The 22,399-nt window shown below is 41.6% G+C and overlaps 1 protein-coding gene and 1 long non-coding RNA gene across 3 annotated transcripts in view; one reads left to right on the forward strand and one right to left on the reverse strand.

The window, feature by feature from the left end:
• ITPR2 (inositol 1,4,5-trisphosphate receptor type 2) overlaps window positions 1–1,096 on the reverse strand; it is a 508,158-nt gene extending 507,062 nt beyond the window's left edge. For both annotated transcript variants that reach the window (XM_043561419.1, XM_043561418.1), the window contains exon 1: window positions 592–1,096. In XM_043561419.1, the coding sequence (XP_043417354.1) occupies window positions 592–683 (92 nt within the window). In that variant the 5' untranslated portion in view covers window positions 684–1,096. The remainder of the gene's footprint in view (window positions 1–591) is intronic.
• A 639-nt stretch (window positions 1,097–1,735) lies between these two features.
• LOC122472268 overlaps window positions 1,736–22,399 on the forward strand; it is a 57,710-nt gene continuing 37,046 nt past the window's right edge. The window contains exons 1-2 of the long non-coding RNA XR_006294397.1: window positions 1,736–3,638; window positions 3,749–3,885. This is a non-coding gene — a long non-coding RNA (uncharacterized LOC122472268). The remainder of the gene's footprint in view (window positions 3,639–3,748; window positions 3,886–22,399) is intronic.

Consider the following 22,399-nt stretch of genomic DNA (forward strand, 5'->3'; position numbering starts at 1 on the left):
AAGGGTCACAGAGCTGCAGTCATCATCCCTGGGCTACCCCTGACGGCAAGTCCCGGTTTGGCAAAGCCGAAAGGAAATTACTTCAGAGAAGACGAGACGGTGAGCAACCCCCGCAGGGGCAAAGCCACACTTTGGCTCACCACGTCGCCTGAGTTTCATGTCCAAGGCCACGGACTTTTATCGACTGCCCTGAGAGACAGGGGCTTGGGGGTGGTCGCTCGCCAAGACCGGGAGAGGTGCAGTATTGTTCTACCTTTTCGGAAAAACAAACACATTTAACGAAAACAACCCTTGGAGAAGCTAGGGAAGACTTCTTCGCAGGGCCTGTCTCGGGGCTTTTGAATCACTTCCTCCTTTTTTGATGCGTCTCTGAGCTTGAGATTACGAAGTTGCTGAGAAAGTCTTGCCTCTCCGGGCAGCTTCCTGCGAGCGAGCCGAGCGCCCGGCGCTGTCCGCGGGCGCACAGACCCAGCCGCGCGGTCCGGCCACCCCCCCCCGGGCGGGAGCAGGGGGACGCGGCGGCGCGAGCAGGGGCGGGGATGGTTCAGGAGAGAGAGCGCGGACGCTGCGCAGCCCGCGTCTCCGGCTTACCCCAGGGTGCTGATGAAGCCGTTGACCGAGCCCTCCGCGTACAGGGACACGATGTCCCCTATGTAGAGGAAGCTGGACATTTTATCAGACATGCTGCTTCATGCTCCAAAGTAGACGTCCCTCCTCTTCCCTGCGCCCTCGCCGCCCTCTCCGGGGAGCCGCCGCGGCAGAGGCGGAACGGAGCGCACAGCTGCAGCGCCGACAGCGGCAGCGAAGGGCACGGCCTGACTGACCGAGTGTCGTGGCTCAGCCCTGCCCCCGCGCCGGGGAAGCCGGCCCGGAGCGAAGCCGCTGCGGCGGACGCCCCGCGACGTGCGCAGCCCTGGGGGGCGGAGGGGCCCGAGAGCCGCAGCCGCCGCTTCCCCGGCAGGTTTCCTGTTCCTTTCAGAACTTTTCTCTCCAACACCTCTGCTCCTCCTCCCGCCTCCTCCGCTCCCCCGCTCCGGGTCCCCTCCTCGTTCTGCGCCCCACCGCGGCGGTCCCCGCCGCCCTGCAGGAGCTAGTGGTGGCAGAGCCCCTCGGTCCCCTTGGGGGAATTTTTGGACCAGGTGGCGATGCCCATTGGGCTGAGGGGAGGAGAGGAGCCCGGGGAAAGGAGGTGGAAGGCCAATCAGCGAGCTGCGGCCGGGGGCGGAGCTGGAACGGGGCGGGGCGACTCTGGGGAGGCCGGGCCGCCCGGGAAGCGGCACGCTGCGGTGAGCCTCTGGCGCTAGAGGGGCGGCGGGGGCCTCCAGAGCGAGGAAAAGGGAGGTGCATAGCCGCCCTGGAGCTTATGGGCCTGGGGTGCGACAGTCCCCTCCCGGGAAAGTGCATGATGGTGGGGCCAAGACGTTTTCCCTGGGCTTTTAAGGGAGCAGGGAGGGTGAGAATTGGCCTGACCGGCGCGGGGGTCGCGCGCGGTGGAGTGAGCCTGCTAAACGCCAGGAGATGAAAAGGTGGAGCCGGGGTCGGGTCGGTGGGGTGGGGGAGGGTAATTTGCCGACGTAGGGAGAAGAAGGTGAAGTGGGGGGTGGAGGGTGTGGAATAGAAATAGAAAATAAATACATAATAAAGAAAATAGAGGAAAGAGAAGGAGAAGGAAAGAAGGAAGCAGGGAAGGAGGAAAGGGAAGGATGGAGGGAGGGAAGGGAGGCTCTGTCTCTATTTGGAGTATGTAGTTTGGGTTTTTGTCTCAAGTATACGGAGTTAGTGAAACCTGACCTGTCAGCTGATGTCCAGGTGGGTGCGAACTTCAATGGACGTAAACATCACTTGAGGAGCCAGCAGTTTTTATGGCCAACCTGTGGAGGTGAACCTTCTCTTAAGTCTCCAAGCCACGCCTCCTGCACTTCGTTAACCCCAACCCAAGGTTTAACCTTCCACCTCGGGAGCCCACCGTCACCATCTCCCAGACGACGTCTGCTGACCCTTAAAGCTCCAGCGGTGACAAATGAAAGTGGTGTCCGGACGCCTTTCCACTCCTCTGTTGTGTTTGTACCCCTCATCATATCGTTTTAGAAGCCTTTTGCTCTATTTTTCTGGGAGACCTGGAGAAGGCAAACTCGTTTAGGACACTAGCAACCCAATCAAAGAACTGCAACCCGAGGAATCTTCACAGAGCCGGGTTTACAGAAAGGCAGAGGAGCTCAGGACATGCAGAGTGGTGTATTTCAAACTGTGCAACTGACCAAAGCTTAAATTATAGGTCAGAGATGTCTTACAATTCATGGATGGTTTTGGTTGAGACTTATGGTCATACAATGGAATATGAAAGAAAAATAAGCTTAATGTTCAAATATGTGTGTTTAGAAAGCCTGCAGGAAAGAAGACAATAGAGTGTTAGACCCAGAATCCAGGAAATGCTAGCACAAGGCCTGTAAGTGTTGAGATAAACTGGACCCAGTCATTGTCCTACCATGCAGCTGACAGATCTCTTTATGTCTGCGTTCTCCTTTGGAAAAGAGTACTTAGCAACTTAGAAATGCCTCCTATATGATAGAAATCCTCCTCTGTCTACACAAATGATGTTACTGTTTGGGGCCTCCAAGGCATTAAACATGAACTATTAAAAGAAACAGAGGTTTCTGTTTATCCAGGGGATTTGTATATGACAATCTATCTATCACTCTCTATGTTGCACAGCCCTCTGCCATACATTTAATGGATGTTCAATTATTGGTCAAAGTCACAAATGTTTTTCCTTGGATTTTGGAACCTTCAGACACTCCTAGTGCAAATGTAAAATGGCGCAACACTTTGAAAAACAGTTTAGGACTTCCTCAAAAAGTTGAACACAGAGTTTCTATTTAACCCAACATTTCCATCTCTAAGTATATATCCAAGAGAAATGAAAACTTATATGTACACAAAACCTTTACCCAAATACTCATAGTGGTTTTATTGATAAAACCCCAAAGAGGAAATTTCCCAAATGACCATCAACCGATGAGTAGATAAACACAAGGGAACATTATTTGGCCATGAAAAGGAATGAAGTAGTGATTCATGCTACAACATAAATGAACCTTAAGAAGATTTTGCTAAGTGAAAAAAACCAGACATTGGGATCATATATTATTCTGTTTATACAAAATGTCCAGAGTACACAAATCTGTGGAGATAAAAAGTAGGTTAGTGGTTACCTAGGGCTTGGAGTAGGTAAGTAAAGGGCACAGGATTTCTTTTTGGGGAGACGAAAATGTTCTAAAATAGATTGTGGTGATGGTTGCACAACTCTATGACTATTAAAACCTATTGAATTGTGCACTTTAAATGGGTGAGTTGTGGTATATGAATTATATCTCAATAAAGCTGTTACAAAAGTCAGTGGGAAAAAATGTCGCAGGTTGGGGGGAACGGAGAGGAAAACCAGATAAGTTTAAAAGAGACTCACTGAAAAATCATTCTTCACACTTACACTTGTGTTCAGTGTTTCTTTTCTTTAACTTGACCTTGTCCTCTTGGTCCCACCAGACACCTACTTTGGGCAAGGGTATCCTCATATCTAACTGCCCGGACTGGAAAAAAGGTGTCAGCGTATGACTAAAAAGAATTCAGTGAAACCCCAGGTAGGGTAAAACACAATACTTAATTCCTTACTACCATCTGACTAACTATGCAAAGTAAAAAATGTCCAGCTTCAAATAGAAATCACCTTTTTCTTTTCTTTTTTTTAAAGTAAACTCTGCCCCCAATGTGGGACTGGAACTCCCCACCAGAGATCAGGAGTTGCATGCTGTACTGACTGAGCCAGCGAGGCACCCGTAGAAATCATCTTTTTCATCAAATGGCTTCACCAACCTCTTTAGAATCCAGGTACCAAGTCTTATTCCTTTCTCTACCTCTTTCTTCCTCTTCCATTATCTCAAATACATTTTCTTTTTATCTTGCCCCCATCCTTGCTCACCAACCTCATGACAAGCCAGCACTCTCTCTTTACAAAGTTGATCTGATCAAAACTTTTCACACTTACAATGACACCCCATTGTCTACATAAAGATTTTCAAAGACCCTAACCCTACTGGAGTGAATATTAGATGTCATGAACATCAATCCATGTAAATGGATCTCCTGTGCTGAGAATACGAGACACTTCACCATGTCCTAGCATTCTGGGTAGTGTATGATCTGGTCTCCTTTGTTTCTACTCTTCCACTCCTGATGTCCTCATGGAAAGCTAGATTCCCCACATACAAACTGACACTTTCAGTTCCATGTCTTTGAGTGTGATGTTCCCCTCTGTCAGAAATTCCTCTTCCTCCTTCCCTTCTCCCAGCTCTGCCTGTTCAAGCTCTACCTCCCCAGTGAAACGTCCCAGATACTGCCAAGGTCAAGTTCTTGCTCTTCATGAATTCCCATAGCCAGGCCACCCTACCCATCACATTTGTGGGCCTCCAGGGCAAGAGTAATTGGAGACCCTTGCAACATAGTCTAAACATTAAAAGTTGCAATTTAAGGTAATAAACTGTTACAGGTGGTACAGGGAGAATTGGCCCACATTTCCAAGTCTTCCCACCGATAGTCCCTACAGGTAGTCATTCCTTGGCCACTCCTTGGGCCACCCCAGCACACCCCAGATGTGCAGTCTACACTTGGGAAGATCAATAAGGGCTGGGATGTCAGATACCCGGAACATATTCTAAAAGTGGGAGGAATCTCAGGCTGCTGGTGGGCATGTCTCCTTGGTCCAGAATAGGGCCTTCTAGAACTCAGAGCTCAGGGCAGGAGTCTAAGGTCACATCCTTTTTAAGGTACCATTCAACACTTTCCACCTTGCCTTCTTGTTATTTCCATACACTTGAGCCTTACCAAACTAGAAGCATCTTGAGAATGAGATCAGTGTCTAATTCATGCTTTAGCCTTTATGGGGCTTAGCAGTCCTCATTTAGAGCTTCAATAAATAGTAGATACATAAATGTAGCAATAAATAATTGATGTGGAATTTTTGTAATGCTTAAGTATTTTTATTACCCCTGATAGAATCAATAGTAGATGTCACAAACATCAATTCAGCCAAATGGCATTCAAAGAGTCTCCTGTGCTAAGACTGTGAATCACTTTAGCAAAGGCCCAGTCATCACTGCCCTAAAAAATCTATAGGAGAGGTCATAAAGAGAGCATAGTATAATATTTAAAATGTTTACTCCCAAAAGATTGATTGTATTAAAAAATAAGTGTCCAGTATAATGTTCTTCCATCAGAGATCTTTTCAGGGTGATTTATATTCACTCTTCACTTGGATATCCTCAGTTCAAGACTAGAAGTGAAAGGGATTATTATCCGTGATCCATCAACTGAGTCTTTCATGAATAGCTTTCTTCATTCCCCTGTCTTGTACTAAATATAATTATTTTTAATTTTTTAAAATGTTTATTTATTTTTGAGAGGGATTGAGAGAGAAAGAGAGAGAGAGAGGCAGGGGCAGAGAGAGATGGAGACACAGAATCTGAAGCAGGCTGTAGGCTCAGAGCTGTCAGCAAAGAGCTCCATGCAGGGCTCAAACTCACAGATTCCAAGATCATGACCTGAGCCAAAGTTGGACACTTAACCTACTGAGCCACTCAGGCGCCCCTAAATATAATTTTTAATATGTAACCGTTTATTGAGCAGTCGCCTCAATGAGGTACAAATAAAATATTGGTTTTTAAATAACTCCCTTGCAACAATCAAATCTATATGTTCTATTCCTTAATGATATTTCAAGGACAGTCCTTGGATTTAGTTATTTTCAGTTATTAAACATTACACACATACCCCACTCCAGATCAGTTTAAAATGTTGGTCTCATCTCTTCCAGACTTCCTTAGATAAATGAGGCAGCCATTAATTCCTTTACTCCTGTCCGTGCATTGGAGCTCCTTCCCTGTTGGGATAGGGAAGCAGGATCAGGATGAAATGGGCAAACATATCATTCTGACCTGGGTGCGTGATCTCAGATCCTCTTGACTATTGTTTGTCTGGTCAACACTGACTGGTTGCACTTAGGTAGATGTCAAATGTTAGCTCTCTGTTGGGCACATGAGTGATGTTTTTAGTAGCTCTGAAGGATTTCTTCAGTGCACACTTCTTTGAAGTGGGAGTGCTGTCCCTGGCCTGACTTCTTGCAAACCCCCTTAGCTCCATCACTGACAGTATACCCAAAGGGAGACCACACTCTTGGGTGGAATTCTAGCAAGTGTGGCCTCCTTTTGACCAGGGGAGATTCAGGCAGGGTCTGCCTTATGGTTGTACGAGCTGTGCTGTAGCACGTTGTCCAGTACTTAGAAGGGTCCCAAGCTTGGTTTGATGTTTTGCTGGCACCATCTTGAAATTCTTATTTTTGAACAAGAGGTTCCACATTTTCTTTGGCACTGGGCCCTGCCAGCCCCAGACTCAGGCAGGCATCCTTACTGCACCAGAGTGGCCATATAAGATGCTCCACTGTCCCCCGCCCCCATCCCATCAATTTTTCCATTTCTCTCCAATCCCCTTTCCTTTTTCAGACAGATCAACAAGTCTGACATACCAAGTACCAAGCTGCCTCCAATTAGGAGATTCAAGGTCAGAGCTCCTTGTCTCATGAGTACTACCACTCCTTACACGTTCCCTTCCAAAATATCCTCCACGGAGACAAGAAAAAAGCTCTATGACCCCTCACTACCTCACTAAGCTGAAAATGGGCAACTCTTCCAGCTCACCATAATCAATTATATTTTCTATGGAGAATCTATGGATTTGTTCTCTAATAAATATAAATTAGGCATTTATACTTCCTGCTGAGAAATTTGGGGCTAAAAAATGCTTGTATACTTGAGATCTCCAGATATAAGCTGGAAAACGATAGTGGATGGTATTGGGGAGAATATAGAAAGAGAATCTCATAACTATCCTCACCCACTGTTGTGAGCTAGATCCTGTGGTCACCATCCAAATATCTATCACCTTTCTCCCATGTCCAACAGCCTGAATTAACACCACACCCCAATTCCAAACATGGTTCCTGAGTAGTCTAAACCAGTGTTTCTCAAACTTTAGTGTGTATAACCATCCGGAGAGTTAAAACACAGATCCCTGGGCCTCATCCCCAGAGATTCTGATTTAGCAGGTCTGGGGTGGAGCTTACTAGCATTTCTGAAAGGGGAACTGTATGTGGCCACAGGTAGGAGGCAAGGTTGAAACAAGCATTCACTAATGGGAGGCCTTGCTGAAAAAAATGTCTTATTTTTCTTTCTTTTTTTTTTTTAATGTTTATTATTTTTGAGAGAGAGAGGAAGTGAGCTGGGAGGGGCAGAGAGAGAGGGGAACAGAGGATCTGAAGCAGGCTCCATGCTGACAGCAGAGAGCCCAACGTGGGGCTCAAACCCACAAACTGTGAGATCATGACCTGAGCCAAAGTCAGACACTCAACCAACTGAGCCACCCAGGAGCCCCTCATTTTTATTTCAAAAGAATCTCAAACACAGAAAAGTTACACGGAGAGTACACAACTTTGACCCCAAATCAGCATTTTTATAATTTGTCATGTCTGTTTATCATTGTCGTGCTCTACACACACACACACACACACACACACACACACACACACACAATTTATTTTCAGAATTATTTGAATGTAGGTTGAATACATCATACCCATGTACGTCTTAATAATTCATGTATTTCTAAGAACAAAGAGATTCTCTTACACACTAGTCCCCCCTTATACATTCCAAGACCCCCAGTGGATGCTTAAAGCCACAGATATTACCACACCCTATATATGCTATGTTTTTTCATATACATACATACATACATACATACCTATGATAAAGTTTAATTTATAAGTTAGGCACAGTGAGACATGAACAATGACTAATAATAAAAGACCAATTATAATAATATATTGTAATAAATTTATGTGAATATGGCATCTTTCTCACAAAATACCTTATCATACCATACTTACACTTTTTCTTCTTGTGATGATGTGACATGACAAATGCCTATGTGATGAGATGAAGTGAGGTGAATGACATAGGCATAGTGATGTAGTGTCGGGCTACTGACCTTCTGATGATTTGTCAGGAAGACCATCTGCTTCTAAACTACAGTTGACCATGGGTAACTGAAATCATCATGGAAAATGAAACCAGGGATAAGGGGGGAACTACTGTATATTCAGAGTACAACAATCAAGTTCAGAAAATGTAACATTGATCTAAAACTTTAATCTTTTACCCATATTCCAATGTATCCATTGTCCAAACGGTGTTCTTTAAAGCAGTTTGTTCCTCCGGCACAGAACCCCATTCGGGATCACATGCAGCATTTAGTTGTCAAATCTCCTTAGTCTCTTTTCATCTGTACCAATTCCTCAGCCATCCTTTGTCTTTAGTGACATTGACATTTTTTAAGAATACAGGCCCTTTATTTGTAGGATATTCCTAAATTTGGATTTGTCTTGCATGTCTTCATAATTAGATGAAGTTAAGCATTTTCAGTCAGAATACTATATAAGTGATGATGTCTTCTTCCCCAGGTACCATCTGCCACCCTTGTGATGATATTAATTTTAACCACTGTCAAAGACAGTGTGTAGGATAGGAGTTTAGGAATAATCTCAAACCAGATCTCTTTTTAAGGTATGGTTCATAAGAAACAATCTGTTAGCCTGGGAAAACTCTGGAAATGCAGGCCAATCTCAAAGCAGCAGCAAGTCTGATTTTCCTGCCAAGAATGCCGTCCAGCCCATCTCCTGACCCTTAACCTCTCTGTTTCCAAAGCTGGAGTGTGACATCAGTCTACTTTATTTCCCTACCTGCAGAGGCCAAACAGCAAGCTCCCCAAGTGGAGCCTTTGAAGTTCCTCCCACTAGACTAGATGTGAGTGTCAACCACCACCTTCTCCCCTCCACACCCAGGTCCTCTCCCATGCGCTGAGGTGGGGCAGGACAGAACACAGACACAACTCACTACAAAGCACTTGCCATCACAAAATTCTCTCTTATCTCCAACAGCTCAACTGTTTTATATCTTTGGTCTGGGGGCAGGGTTTTTAAGCATTATAGCCCCAGTTTTCAAATATTTTCTTTTAAAATTTGCATCTTGGTCTCATTGTATTTTGATGCCTCCAATGAGACTCCCAAATTAGCATCCTATTAAACTTCCAACTTATTTGATAGGGTCATAGCTCTTAGAGGTATTTACACTACTTGCCGTTGAATTGCTCATGGCCTCGTTCCGATAACAAAGAAGAATGGAAATTTTAAAGAAAAATATATGGATATTTCAAATCTTGCCTACTTCAATTTACAATGATTCTTCCTAAATATAATTTCATGCTTCCATCTATATATATCAGGATAGCATTTATCAATCACTTCAAAGGATCTCATACCTCTATACCAAAATTTTTAAGAATGCAACATCACATAGAACTGATTTTAGTTTTAATTAGCCTTTTGCCAGTCTTTACCAAAAGAATAATCACCAAGGTTTCATTTTCCTTAACTATAAAATGAGGGAAATAATGGTGCCCACCTCCTATACTCCTTGTGAGGTTTAAATTAGAAAATACACTTAAAGGGCTTGGCACATTACCTGCCACAAAGTAAGTGCTCAATAAATGCTAATTATTTTTGTGATTATCATTATCTGAGAGAAAAGCAATACTGAAGGTCATAAGAAAACCAAGTACCAGAGATATTGTGACCCATTCAAGAGGACGCACTAGTGACTGAGCCAGCACTAGCCTGTCTCCAGACACTCTGAGTCAACAGCTCTTTCATTTACACATCAGTCCCTTCAGTAAACAGTAGTAAATGCTTGATAACTATTGAAATTTTGATCTCTTTCAGGGAGATTTGGATTTTTTTTTAAGTCTATAAGAGAAAAAAATCTAATTTTTAACAGGAAAATTTCAGACATAATAGGGAAAACAAGTTTTGAGACCAAAAGAAAGAGAAGTGGCTAAATTTCCAGCCTGGTGTTACAAAACCACCCAAAAATGTCACATGGGACCTCTGCCTTCTACAAGCTGACAGCTTTTATCTCTTCACGGAAGGGAGCAGATAAAACCCATACGGAAAACAGCCATCTGACACCAGAGAACGCTGTCATGCTTGCAGTCCCCTGGGTGATAATGGGGAAGATATACTCCAAACTTTGACCATCCCTCACCTCTTACAAACTTCTGGTGATCATAAGAAGGGCAGCTTGCCCTGTTAAGGTCCTAACATGCAAATTAAGAGAGACTTCTTAAATTGTAGTCCAGGTGCTAAGATCCCCCAGGATTTCTGAGCAGTTGCTCTTAAATGATTACTTCAGTATTTTAAACTGTCTTGATGAAGGGCAACAGACAAATAAGGCTAAACTCACCAATAGTAAATGTCCATGGGAATAAAAGATTTGAGAACAAGTCTTGGTAGAGGGGAAAGATATAGACTGTGAGGAAGGAAACTAACATATATTAACAACATTCATGTTTGAATCTCTGTGCGGAGCACTCTTCATACAATATGTAATAACCTCCAGGAGATAATCGCTATTATTAACCCCATTTTTTAAATGTTTATTTTTGAGAGAGAGGGGGCAGAGAATCAACAGTGGGGTCTGCACGGGTAGCAGAGAGCCTGACATGGGGCTCAAACCCACAAATCTCAAGATCATGACTTGAGCTGAAGTCGGATGCTTAACCGACTGAGCCACCCAGGCTCCCCATCCCCATTTTATAGCTGAAGAAACTGAGACTTAGAGAAACTAAGGAATCTATCCAAGATCCCCCAATTAGTAAGATGCATGGAGAGAAAAGAGAAGATAGCACCATAATTCAGATAAGGGCAAAACCAGGGAAGATACTCAGAAGTCTTTTTTCCCACCCCCGGCCTCTTCCCCAAGTTTGCCTTGGTTTCCTCTCTTAAGTGTATATGGTAGGAATTGTAGTTCTGTGGGCTTGCTGTGTGCATTATTTCAGGCATATACCTCCTGGTTACCCCACCAAAACATTGGTTTGCTCAAGGCAAGAGCTCTGTCCTGTACTTCTCTTGCATATCCCCTCACACCCACATACAGTGCTGAAGTCATTAGTGCAGGAAATACTCTTGAATCCCGGTCATGCTGACTCCATTCCATGATCTGCTTAGGGCAAATGCTCTGGAAATGGGATCTTTCCATGGGCTTTTCAGTGTTTTTAAGTCATTTGGTGGTATGTGGGCCAAGTAAATATCTGAAGGACTAAGAGGAGCAAGATGAGTGTTTATTTAAATGATAGGCACATTTACAAAGCACCAAAGGAGTAAACTTCAGAGAGGTCAGAAGCTTGGGCCTCCTGAGGCGTGCTTCTGGAAATGTGACTTGCACTTAACCAGTCTCAGAGCAGACTCCTTAGAAGATGGGGAAAGGGAGGGGGGTAGGCTGGGGTGGCAGTGCTGTACCAGCTACGTGTGCAGGCAGGCACATGGCCACAGTCTTCAGGCCTGATTATTTGTAAGAATTAGATATATGATAAAGGAAGCATCAAAAAGCAATGAGAAAGCATAAGATTACTCAAGAAATAATGTTGAGGTGATTATTTACTTATATGGAGAATACCAGTTTCGTACAGTTTTAGGATATCACATAATATGTTAAGATAAAAATAAATTTAGGTGCGGGTGCCTGGGTGACTCAGTGGGTTAAGCAACCAACCCTTGGTTTGGGCTCAGGTCATGATCTCACAGTTCCTGAGATAGAGGCCACATTGGGTTCCAAATTGGGATTCTCTTTCTTCCTCTCTGCCTCTCCCCTGCTCTCTCTCTCTCTCTCTGTCTCTAAATCAATTAATTAAGTAAATAAGTAATTGTTCAGGTGAATATATTATTACTCAATATTTCTAAAATATCCCCCCAAAATTGAATTTAAATTTAGCACTCTATGAATAAGTGATTTCTTAATTTAGAAATACATATGCCTTAATATAAAAATATAAAGCAATATATCAAGTAAGTGCGTCATACAACTTTTAATTTTTATGTCAAAACGCTAATAAAATTAAAAAGTAGACAACAAAATGAGAAAACTTTGCAACAATTGTTATATGCAAAAGATTGATTATAGGAAAGAAATTAAAGTAATATAATAGTGAGATATCATTTCTCATGTATCAGATTAGCAAAATATTTTTTATTATAGTAACCAATGCTGATATTGAAACAGCCAATCTCATATCTTCTACAACCATTTTAAATGGAAAAATGGAACTACTGAATATATCCTAAGGGTATAATCCTATATTTGAAACATACTTTATTCACAATTGTGTTTATCATAATATGAATAATAATAAACCTTGGTGGTAAATATTGCACAATAGCAAATGTAAGCTGTAGCAGCTGACATAATATGTAGCCAATAATTCTTATTAAGAATATGTAATAATATATAAAACGACTTATATCATGACTTTAAAAGCAGGATAAAGGCACCTGGGTGGCTCAGTCAGTTGAGTATCTGATTCTTAATTTCTGCTCAGGTTATGATCTCATGATTCATGAGATCAAGCCCTGGGTCAGACTCTGCACTGATAGCACAGAACCTGTTTGAGATTCTCTCTCCTTTTCTCTCTGCCCCGCCCCTGCTCTCTCTCTCTCTCTCTCAATAAATATATAAACATTTAAAAAAAAATAAGGGCGCCTGGGTGGCTCAGTAAGTTAAGTGTCCGACTTCAGCTCAGGTCATGATCTCACAGTTTGTGAGTTCGAGTCCTGCGTCAGGCTCTGTGCTGAAAACTCAGAGCTGGAGCCTTCTTCAGATTCTGTGTCTCCCTCTCTCTGCCCCTCCCCAGCTTGCACTCTGTCTCTCTCTCTCTCAAAAATAAACATTAAAAAAAATTAAAAATAAATAAAAATAAATAAAAAATAAAAGCAAGATAAAAGTTCATACTGAGTATGGTCACTAAAATGTAGGAAAAATAAACAACAACAAAAAAGACTTGCATGATAAAACTATGGGTAATATTTTTTTACTTTTATAATGTTTTAGAGAGTATATGTTACCTTTTAAATGGAAAATAAAAACACAGAAATAAATGACATCTGCTTTTAAGTTGAAAAATTCGAAAGAAGAAATTATGAGAAAGATTTTTCTTTTTTTTAAATTTTTTAATGTTCATTTATTTTTGAGAGAGAGAGAGAGACAGAGTGTGAGCGGGGGAGGGGCAGAGAGAGGGAGACACAGAATCCAAAACAGGCTCCAGGCTCAGCTGTCAGCACAGAGCCCGACATGGGGCTCAAACTCACCAACTGTGAGATCATGATCTGAGGCAAAGTCGAATGCTTAACCAACTGAGCCACCCAGGTGCCCCATGAGAAAGATTTTTCAAACAAAGTCTAAGTTAACACAGCAGAGTGAAGGCAGGACAGTAGAAGATGAAATTATCAGATTCGGTTGTGCAGCATACATGCTTGGAAACTTTTGGTTGTGGTGTTTTAATTAATCTTTTCCTATTAATGCACACTTTCAAGAAAATGTTGATCATGTTCTATGTAGTGAGGTCATTAGTAGAGCACATAGCTTCAAAGCATTTAAGTAACTCAGTTTTTGCTGGGCCAGTCTTCTGTCATCTTTCTGAACATCTCAGTAGAGAAAGGTGCCAAGTGAAAATTCAAGAAGCCTGTAGAATTTTAATCCACCCTTCTTGGCAGAAATGGATTTAAGACCGGAATGCCGTTGTCCATAACAACCTTATCAGTGTTTGGAGTCTGCTTATTTCTGGGTACCATGTTCCAGGAAAGTATTGCCACTAAACTTGTTCCCATTTTTTTGCCTTAGCTATGGGCCTTGGGCTAAGCCATGATCTCCACTGCAATCTCTGCTTATCAAACTGGAACAGGCATGATATTGAATACACCTTGCAATAAATGACACAGAAATATTGATAGATAAAATGCTAAACTCTTTTCAATGGGAACCTCGTACAGATACTCAAATATGTGGGCCTAAACTCAGCTCAATCAGATTGTATCGCTCTTAAGAATGCTTTAAGACACTTGAACTAATCTAATCTAGTGTCTTTCCTGTAGAAGTGAAGTTTACACTACAGAACACTGTTTGCCTTCAAATACTAACCCATCACAGCTGTTTCACTCTGACTTTCATTTCCTGGAAAGGATGGACACCTGCCTAAGACGTCACTTCTTACCCATGTTTGTATGTAAACTATGCTATCACAACACCAAGTTTTGAACACATGCTCACTTCCTTGTAGACTGTTTAAGAGTCTGTCTTTGCATTATAGAATTTCTGAGAGAATGTATAAATGGCAGTGGGTAGGACCAGAGGCTGGCCAAGGAGCAGTGGTAGAAAGTTTAGGAAAATTTGTTAACAGCATCTGTTCTGTTTACTTCTGATGAACATGCTAATTTACTCACAGGTTACAATTCTTCCATTCCCACAGCATTTGAAATATCCTTCCCATATGTCTAATACTAATACCTTAGTATTTTAATATTATGCCGTCTCCTCAAATACACAGGCATACACATGCCCATGAAAATTTGTACCATGTTGGTTTTTCAGCAGCTGTATTACAAGTCTACATTAAGTTTACATTCTTAGGGTTTTATCATCTGTCTTGCAGTCATTAGAATTTTCTTCCGACTTAACATTTACATGACCTTTTTTTCCTTCACAGACTTTCGTGTTGTCAGCCCTATTCTTAGACCAAAGACAGGGATATGGGGAGAGAGGAGATCTCATTTTCTCTACTCTGACCCCTGCTGCAACATAGCCCACCAATCCAAGTGACATCATCCACCAGCACCATTCATGTTTATTTCCAATAGAGCTTTTGTCCTTTCTCAAGAGCCCTGTGAAGGTTTACGTTGCATTAGATGCTTTCATGTTGCTCCACTTCTGGGTAATTACCCATTTCTTCCACCAAATTGATGGAAATATCAGCCTCTTTTTTTTTTTCCCCCAAACTCAGTCTCTCTGTGCTCTTGTCATCCACGACTAGGTCAACCTGGAACCAATAAGACAGGGTTTGGAAACAAACTAATTGTGTTGTATTCACCTAAAAATATCCTTAAAAAGCAAGTAGACATGAACACTTTAGATGCTTTATTTTTTTTAATGTTTATTTATTTTTGAGACAGCAAGAGCCAGAGCACGAGTGGGGTAGAGAAAGAGAGAGGGAGACACAGAATCTGAAGCAGACTCCAGGCTCTGGGCTGTCAGCACAGAACCGGACGTGGGGCTCAAACTCATGAACCACAAAATCATGACCTGAGTTATGATCAGATGCTTAACCACTTGAGACACCCAGGTGCCCCTTAAATGCTTTAAATATAACCATTTATTCAAAGTTAAAGGGACATACTAGCATTTTATTTATTCCACAAATCTTTATTAACCACCTACTATGTGCCAGGAACTATGCACGTAGTTATTCCAGAAACTGTTTCTGCCCTCAAAAACTTTGACGTAAATATCCATTAGAAAGTGCCACCTGTTTTTGTAAGCCATATAAAATTGGATAGGCATTAAGAAAAAGGAAAACACTGATATTAAATATCTTGTGAATTTTATGCTCCAGTTCATCATGCTTGCAGATGGAATTCTAAAATCAGAATCAAGGTAAAATTTGAATGAAGTAGGAAAAAATTACCCTTTAAACATTAGAATCTAATCAAGAACTGTCATACACTCAGCGTCCAAGTTATGAGGTCAGTCAAACAGAGGGAGGAGTATATGAACAATTCCCTTCTCAGGAACTACACCCACTGAGAGGCAGATGAAATCTCCCCCACACAAGTTGCTATTTTCCTCTTTATTTTCTGGACAAAATGTTAAATTTTCAGTTAAACTGGATTATATTTTAACTTCACAATAAAAACTAAGCTCGTGAGCTTCTTCGACTGTCACTTACCTCTGATAGGGATATTTTGTCACGTATGTTATTAAGAAATAATTTAAGGGGGTTGCCTGGGTGGCTCAATTGGTTAAACATCCCGACTTCAGCTCAGGTCATGATCTCACAATTTGTGAGTTTGAGCCCTGAGTCAGGCTCTGTGCTGACAGCTCAGAGCCTGGAACCTGCTTTGGATTCTGTATCTCCCTCTCCCTTTGTTCCTCCCCCACTCCCTGTGTGTGTGTGTCTCTCTCTCTTTCTCTCTCTCTGAAAAATGAATAAACATTAAAAAAAGAAAGAAAGAAATCATTTGACAGAAGGATGAGAGTTTAGAAAATTGGTGCTCTGAGGGAGAAAAATCAAACCATATATTGTCACCCATGAACAATATGCATAATGGCACGTGCCCGCCAAAGCATACATTTAAAAAATCCTAGAAACATATATTGTTAAGATAATTATTAATTATAGAGACTCTCAAGGATAAAAAGGCAGATGTCATAGTTTAAATTACAATTAAGGGATGTCAAATATTTTTACATTAAAAATATATTAGGGGTGCTTGGCTGGCTCAGTCGATGGAACGTGTGATTCAATCTTGGGGTCATGAGTTCAAGCCCCATGTTCAGCATAGAGCTTACTACAAAAAAAAAAAAAAATATATATATATATACACACACACACACATATATATACATTATATATAATATACAAATATTATATATATTATATATGAATACATATGTATATATAATGTATATGTTTATATATATTTACATGTAAATATTAGGTCAATAAAGTGGCTAACCAAAAAAGTTGAACATCTGTATAAACAGTATTTTCTATATATAAAAGCCAAACATGTTTTATTATCTGTTTCCATCATTTATCCCAAATTGAAATAGATTCATAATGTTTTCTGTGTGTGAATTTCTTACAATTAAATACTATTCTGATGATATATCTTGATACTTAACTGATGTGTTTTATCAGTTCTAAAGAAGACAAAAGCGGAAATTTTTTAAATTACATACACTTAAAACTTATAGAAAGAGAAAGAAATGCAAAAGGAATATAAGGGAAAGAAAGAGGAGACTTTAAGAGGGGTAATAATGGAGGGAGGAAGACAATGTATCTCAGGATGCAAGAAATACAGGGATGGAAAAGAAAGGAGACGAGGGAGGTGATATACTCTGAATCTCACTGTTTAGAAACTGGAGGAGGGAAGAAGTCTCACTGGCCAGTTTGAGGGTGGCACTGAGGACAGACAAGGGGTTTTGCCCTGCTTCCAGTTAGGGCTCCAAAAGGAGGCTGTCTCTCAAGCAATTGTCAGCCACACTAATGGGAGACCAGTATGTCATGGCAGAGAAAAAATAGCAATCCCGTGGAAATGGACAGAGAAGAAAGTTTGAGAGCATGTCCCAGAGTTTCTAGTCCATGTGGTATAGATGGAAGCCCAAAGTGCTGATTCTAAAGGTAAGAATGTGAAGGCATGTGAGCTGAGATGCAGTGGGGCTGCTACAGGGCCACTGTACAAATCACTTTCCGCTCTGGTGAAGGGTGAGATGATCCATAATCCACTAGGCTAGTGGCCAGATAGAGAACAGGGCAGAAACTCGGAGGGAACTGTAGTGAGCAAGATGATGCCAAGTCAGTCAAGGAGAACCAATGAGATCCAGTCAAGCTAAGTGAGTTACGATGAGTTACAGACCTCAGTCAAGAATGCCAACAGAGCCAGCAGCAACCTGGCAGACAAGAAACATTACCACAGAGAACAGAGAAGCCAGAATACAGAACAAGGAAACCCTCCCCCCAAAGCCACAAGGTCACAAAACCACATCCTGCCAGGTGAAATCTAAAAGGCCAAACATTTGACATGTACCTAAAGAGATTATTTAAATGTATGTAACTGGATCAAATTTTCAACAGAAATGGACAGAAGTCAGCTTTGTCCTAGTCATCCAGCAGGTGGAGTGTTGATGAAGATCAGATCAGCTTTAGACAATTAAGTTTTATTTTTCTTTTTAGCTTTTTTTATTTTTATTTTACAAGTAACCTCTATCCCCAGTGTGGAGTTGAACTCGTGACCCTGAGACCAAGAGTCACCTATTCTACCAACTGAGCCAGCCAGGAGCTGCTCTTTTTAGCTTTTTTTTTTTTTTTTTTTTTTTTGAGATATAATTGACATAAAACATTGTATAAGTTTAAGATGTACAATGATATGATACAGTGAAGTTTTAGAGAAATAAAGGAACTACATTTCCTCTGCATCTCTGATTTGCAGCGTAAGTAAATATGGGGGCCCCCAAAATATGACTTCTCTGCTTATTAGTCAATGTACGGTATTTAATGATGCCAAACTCTGTTGTTTCTGAGCATTTGCAGAGAAATAAAGAATATGCTTCATGAACCTTTGATCTCTGCAGCCAGAAGCAATCCATCCCTCTTCTGAATTTTCATAGCAGATCAGTTCTTGAAATGTGGCCCCTAGACATCGGAACTTGTTAGAAATGCAAATTGTTGGACCCTATCCCAGATCTATTGCAGCAGGAACTTGGGGAGGGGAGGCAGCAATCTGTATTTTAACAAATCATTTAACAAGTATCAGAATATTTGCTAACATTTGAGAACGACTGTCAGCACTTTGTACCTCTTTTATGAGATCTATTACATTCTAGCATTATGGTTTTAGTTTTACTGTCCTGTGGCTCCCAGGTTAGAATATTCTATCTCATCAGGCCATAAATATGCATTAATCATCCTTGTCACAGTCATTACCAAGCCCCTGAGTTATACTTCTCAATTCCTTGCAGATTTACCTCTGGGCTCATTGTTACTTTTGCTAACACTTCTCTGGTCATAACTCATAATACTTTCAATATGTATGTAAATGGTCTTTCTCACATCCTGGCTTCCAACTTAATTCACCCCAAGTCCTCTTCTTCGCTTCAACTGCTCACTCTATAAGCATGCCATCAGTCCTATCATTACCAATGATTACAACCTACAATATCATTCCTTTTTTAATGTTTTTTAATGTTTTTATTTCTATTTGAGAGAGAGAGAGAGAGAGAGAGAGAGAGAGAGAGAGAGAGATAGTGCATGAGTGGGGGAGGGACAGAGAGAGAAGGAGACACAATCTGAAGCAGGCCCCGGGCTCTCAGCTGTCAGCACAGAGCCCAATGTGGGGCTTGAGCTCACAAGCCATGAGATCATGACCTGAGCCGAAGTCGGATGCTTAACCAACTGACCCACCCAGGTGCCCCCCACAATATCACTCTTAAGCAGCTTACTCCCTTACTGCCATCTACTTCCTATCTTTCTAACTAACTACAGCTTTAAATCCCCATAATCACACTGACCCACCACGAATCCATGGTAACCTGCCTCTCACCGGTCCTACTTTCCTGTCTTACTCAGTTGGATCAGAACTGATCGTTATAACCATTTCCATGCACTATTCTCAACTCTCCTCATCATCTCTTTTTGTGTTATTCACCTAGTAAAACTCCAATCCTGGCCAAAGCCAACGCTCAGCTTGCTCTCTACCTGCACTGCTGATGTACAGTACAAGAGAAAAACGTAAGACTACACTGACCGTCTCATTCTAAATACATAACTACTGGACCTTGAGGGAATGTGGCAGTCATAACATGCTCTCTGAATCCGTTCGTTCCTCCAGTCTTCTAGATGACTACTTCAAACCTTCTGCTCTTTCTCCAAATGCCAACAGCTTCTGCCCAAACCTTACTTCCATCCTGCTGATAGCCTTGCCACTTATTTCAATGAGAGAATAGAAGCAATTTAAACAAAGCTTCCGAAAGCACCTGCCAACGCATCTATGTCATTTCCTGTGCCTTCTGTCCTCTTGTTATGAACTCACTCCTTACAGAAAATCTTCCGAACAGTTGTGCATATTTTCCGCCTTAAATTTTTCTCCTCCCATTAATTCCTGGAGCCCTTTGGCTTTTCCCCATTAATCCACTGAAGCCACTCTTGTCAAAATCACCTGTGACCTCCATGATGCTAAATCAATGATCTTCTGTCTTCATCTTTCTTGCCCTATCAGCAGCATTGTACACAGTTAATCACTCCCTTCTGTTTGATATATTTTTTCCATTTGGCTTCCAGGACACCATACTCTCCTGACGTACCTTACATTTCATCGCCTGCTTCTCAAACTTTATTGGCTCCTTCTTGTATCCCGAACAGCTAAACAAAGGAGGACCCCAGGGCACAGACATTGAACCTCTTATCAGTCTACCTTTACTCACAAGTTTTCCACTCCAAGATGGATTCCAAAGTCTACATCCATCTGCCTAGACATCCAGACTTGTTTGTCTAATAGACAACTTTCAGTTGACTGGCCAGCAGCATTTGACACAAGATTGCTCAGGCTGCTGTATGAAAAAAGGAGTCAAGGGGATCAAGAAATGATATAGGAACACTAGTGAGAAGGCTAAGGTAAAAAGTAAGGTCCAGGTAAAAAGCAATATTGGTGTGACCTCTAGTTGTGGTAGACATGAAGAAAAGTGGAATCATTTAAAATTAGATTAAAGGTGGAGTCAAAGGACTTGATGATGGATTGGAGAGAGGTGGGGAGGAAGAGAAAAAATTTCTATAAGAGACATTATCTCCTAATGTTCAAGGTCGTGACAAACTCTCAGAAAAATAAACCAAATTGTCCTGTGGGAAGGTATGTCAGAAAGGTAGTAGAATGATACTAACTCTCTAAGGCCAGTTATTTCCTAACAATCTCTTAAAGAACATAACACAGTAATATTTTTTCATGTAATGCCCACTAATTGCTTATCCAGCCAGTAACAAATGCAGAACTTCATCTCAGGAGAAAAGTTTCACATACAAATATGTAAATATCTGATTAAAAAAATGAAAAGAACTCTGAGGAGACTCAGGAAATGGATAAGCTCATGACTGTCATGAAGGCACAATTGAGCGCTTGTGATCACTGTACCCAAGTTCCAAGACATCTGCCTTTAAACATGAAACTGTTTAGGGGTGCCTGGGTGACTCAGTGGGTTAAGCATCCACCTTGGGCTCAGGTCATGATCTTGCCGTCTGTGAGTTTGAGCCTGATGTCAGGCTCTGAGCTGACAGCGTGGAGCCTGGAGCCTGCTTTGATTCTGTGTCTCCCTCTCTCTCTCTCTCTCTCTCTGCCCCTCCCCTGCTCTCCCTCTCTCTCTCTCTCATAAATAAATAGTAGAAAAATTTTTTTTTAATTTTGTTTAAAAAAAATGAAACTGTTTATTGTACATGAGGTAAAAGGGCAATAAATGCTCGTGCACTGATTGTCTCAAGCTGAATGCAACCAATTTTTAGAGGGCACAGTAAGAATTCTGAAATCGTTTTATTTTTCTCTTTTTATGGGAGCGAAAATAAGCCTAGCTCACATTTATTGTTCGTATATGGCCTGTTCCTTTCTACCATGACAGCCCCTAATTCTTCATAAACACAGAATTTAGCTCTCCTTTTATCTTTACTGAAAAGTCCTTTTCAAATAAAATAATCAGGATGTGGAGGAGAAGGAGCAGGGGGAGGAGGAAGGACACTTTCATTGACACGGAAGGAAAGAGGAAGGTGTTGGGCACAGAAATAGGAGTGTCATTGGTTTGCTCACAGGAAGATGAGGGAACACCATCTGATTCCTTTTTTCTTAGCAAACTGGGGTGAGGAAGAGGGAGAAGCAGAAGAAAAGGAGAAGCTAAAAGACACAGGGAAATGTGTGAAACCAAGAGAGTGAGAGGGCGAGAGAGGCGCTTACCAAGAAAATTCTTATTTGCAGAATGGAAAATGAAAAGATTGACAGGATGTAACGCTTGCTATGAGAGGGTTGCTAGGATGCAGCTGGGTTCATATTTCATTTTTCTCTGTTCAGAATGTAAAAATCTATGTAGGAAGGAACGCCTGAATGGCTCAGTCGCTAAGTGTCCAACTCTTCATTTTGGCTCAGGTCATAACGTTGCTGTTTGTGGGATCCAGCCCCACGATAGACTCTGTGCTGACAGCATGGAGCCTGCTTGGGATTCTCTCTCTCACTCTCTCTCTCTGCCCCTGCCCCTCCCCCTCCCTCCCAAAAAATAAATAAATAAACATTTTTTAAAAATCTATGTAAGGTTCAGGCATCAAGGAAATCATATGCTGTGTAAATAAACTAAATGTAAACTTTTAAAATTATAAGACTTTAGGTTTATTACTTTGAAACAAATAGCTACCTATTTGCTGCACTGAAAACAATAAGGAAAAAAATTAATCAACAGGAATTCTGTTAACTGTCACTTAAGCAAAACCATTTCCTTTCTTTGAAATCCAGCTGGAAATGTTCACAGGGCAAGGCGTTTGCCGCCAACCCAAGGTACAAACACTCATTACAGGACAAACAGAGGAAATTATTCCATCATAAATCTGTCAGTCATGAAAACAGGCCATTCAGACCCTTACAAAGCCCTTATCTGCTCACTGGTTCTCC

Source organism: Prionailurus bengalensis, chromosome B4, assembly GCF_016509475.1.
Source record: "Prionailurus bengalensis isolate Pbe53 chromosome B4, Fcat_Pben_1.1_paternal_pri, whole genome shotgun sequence".
NCBI lineage: Eukaryota > Metazoa > Chordata > Mammalia > Carnivora > Felidae > Prionailurus > Prionailurus bengalensis.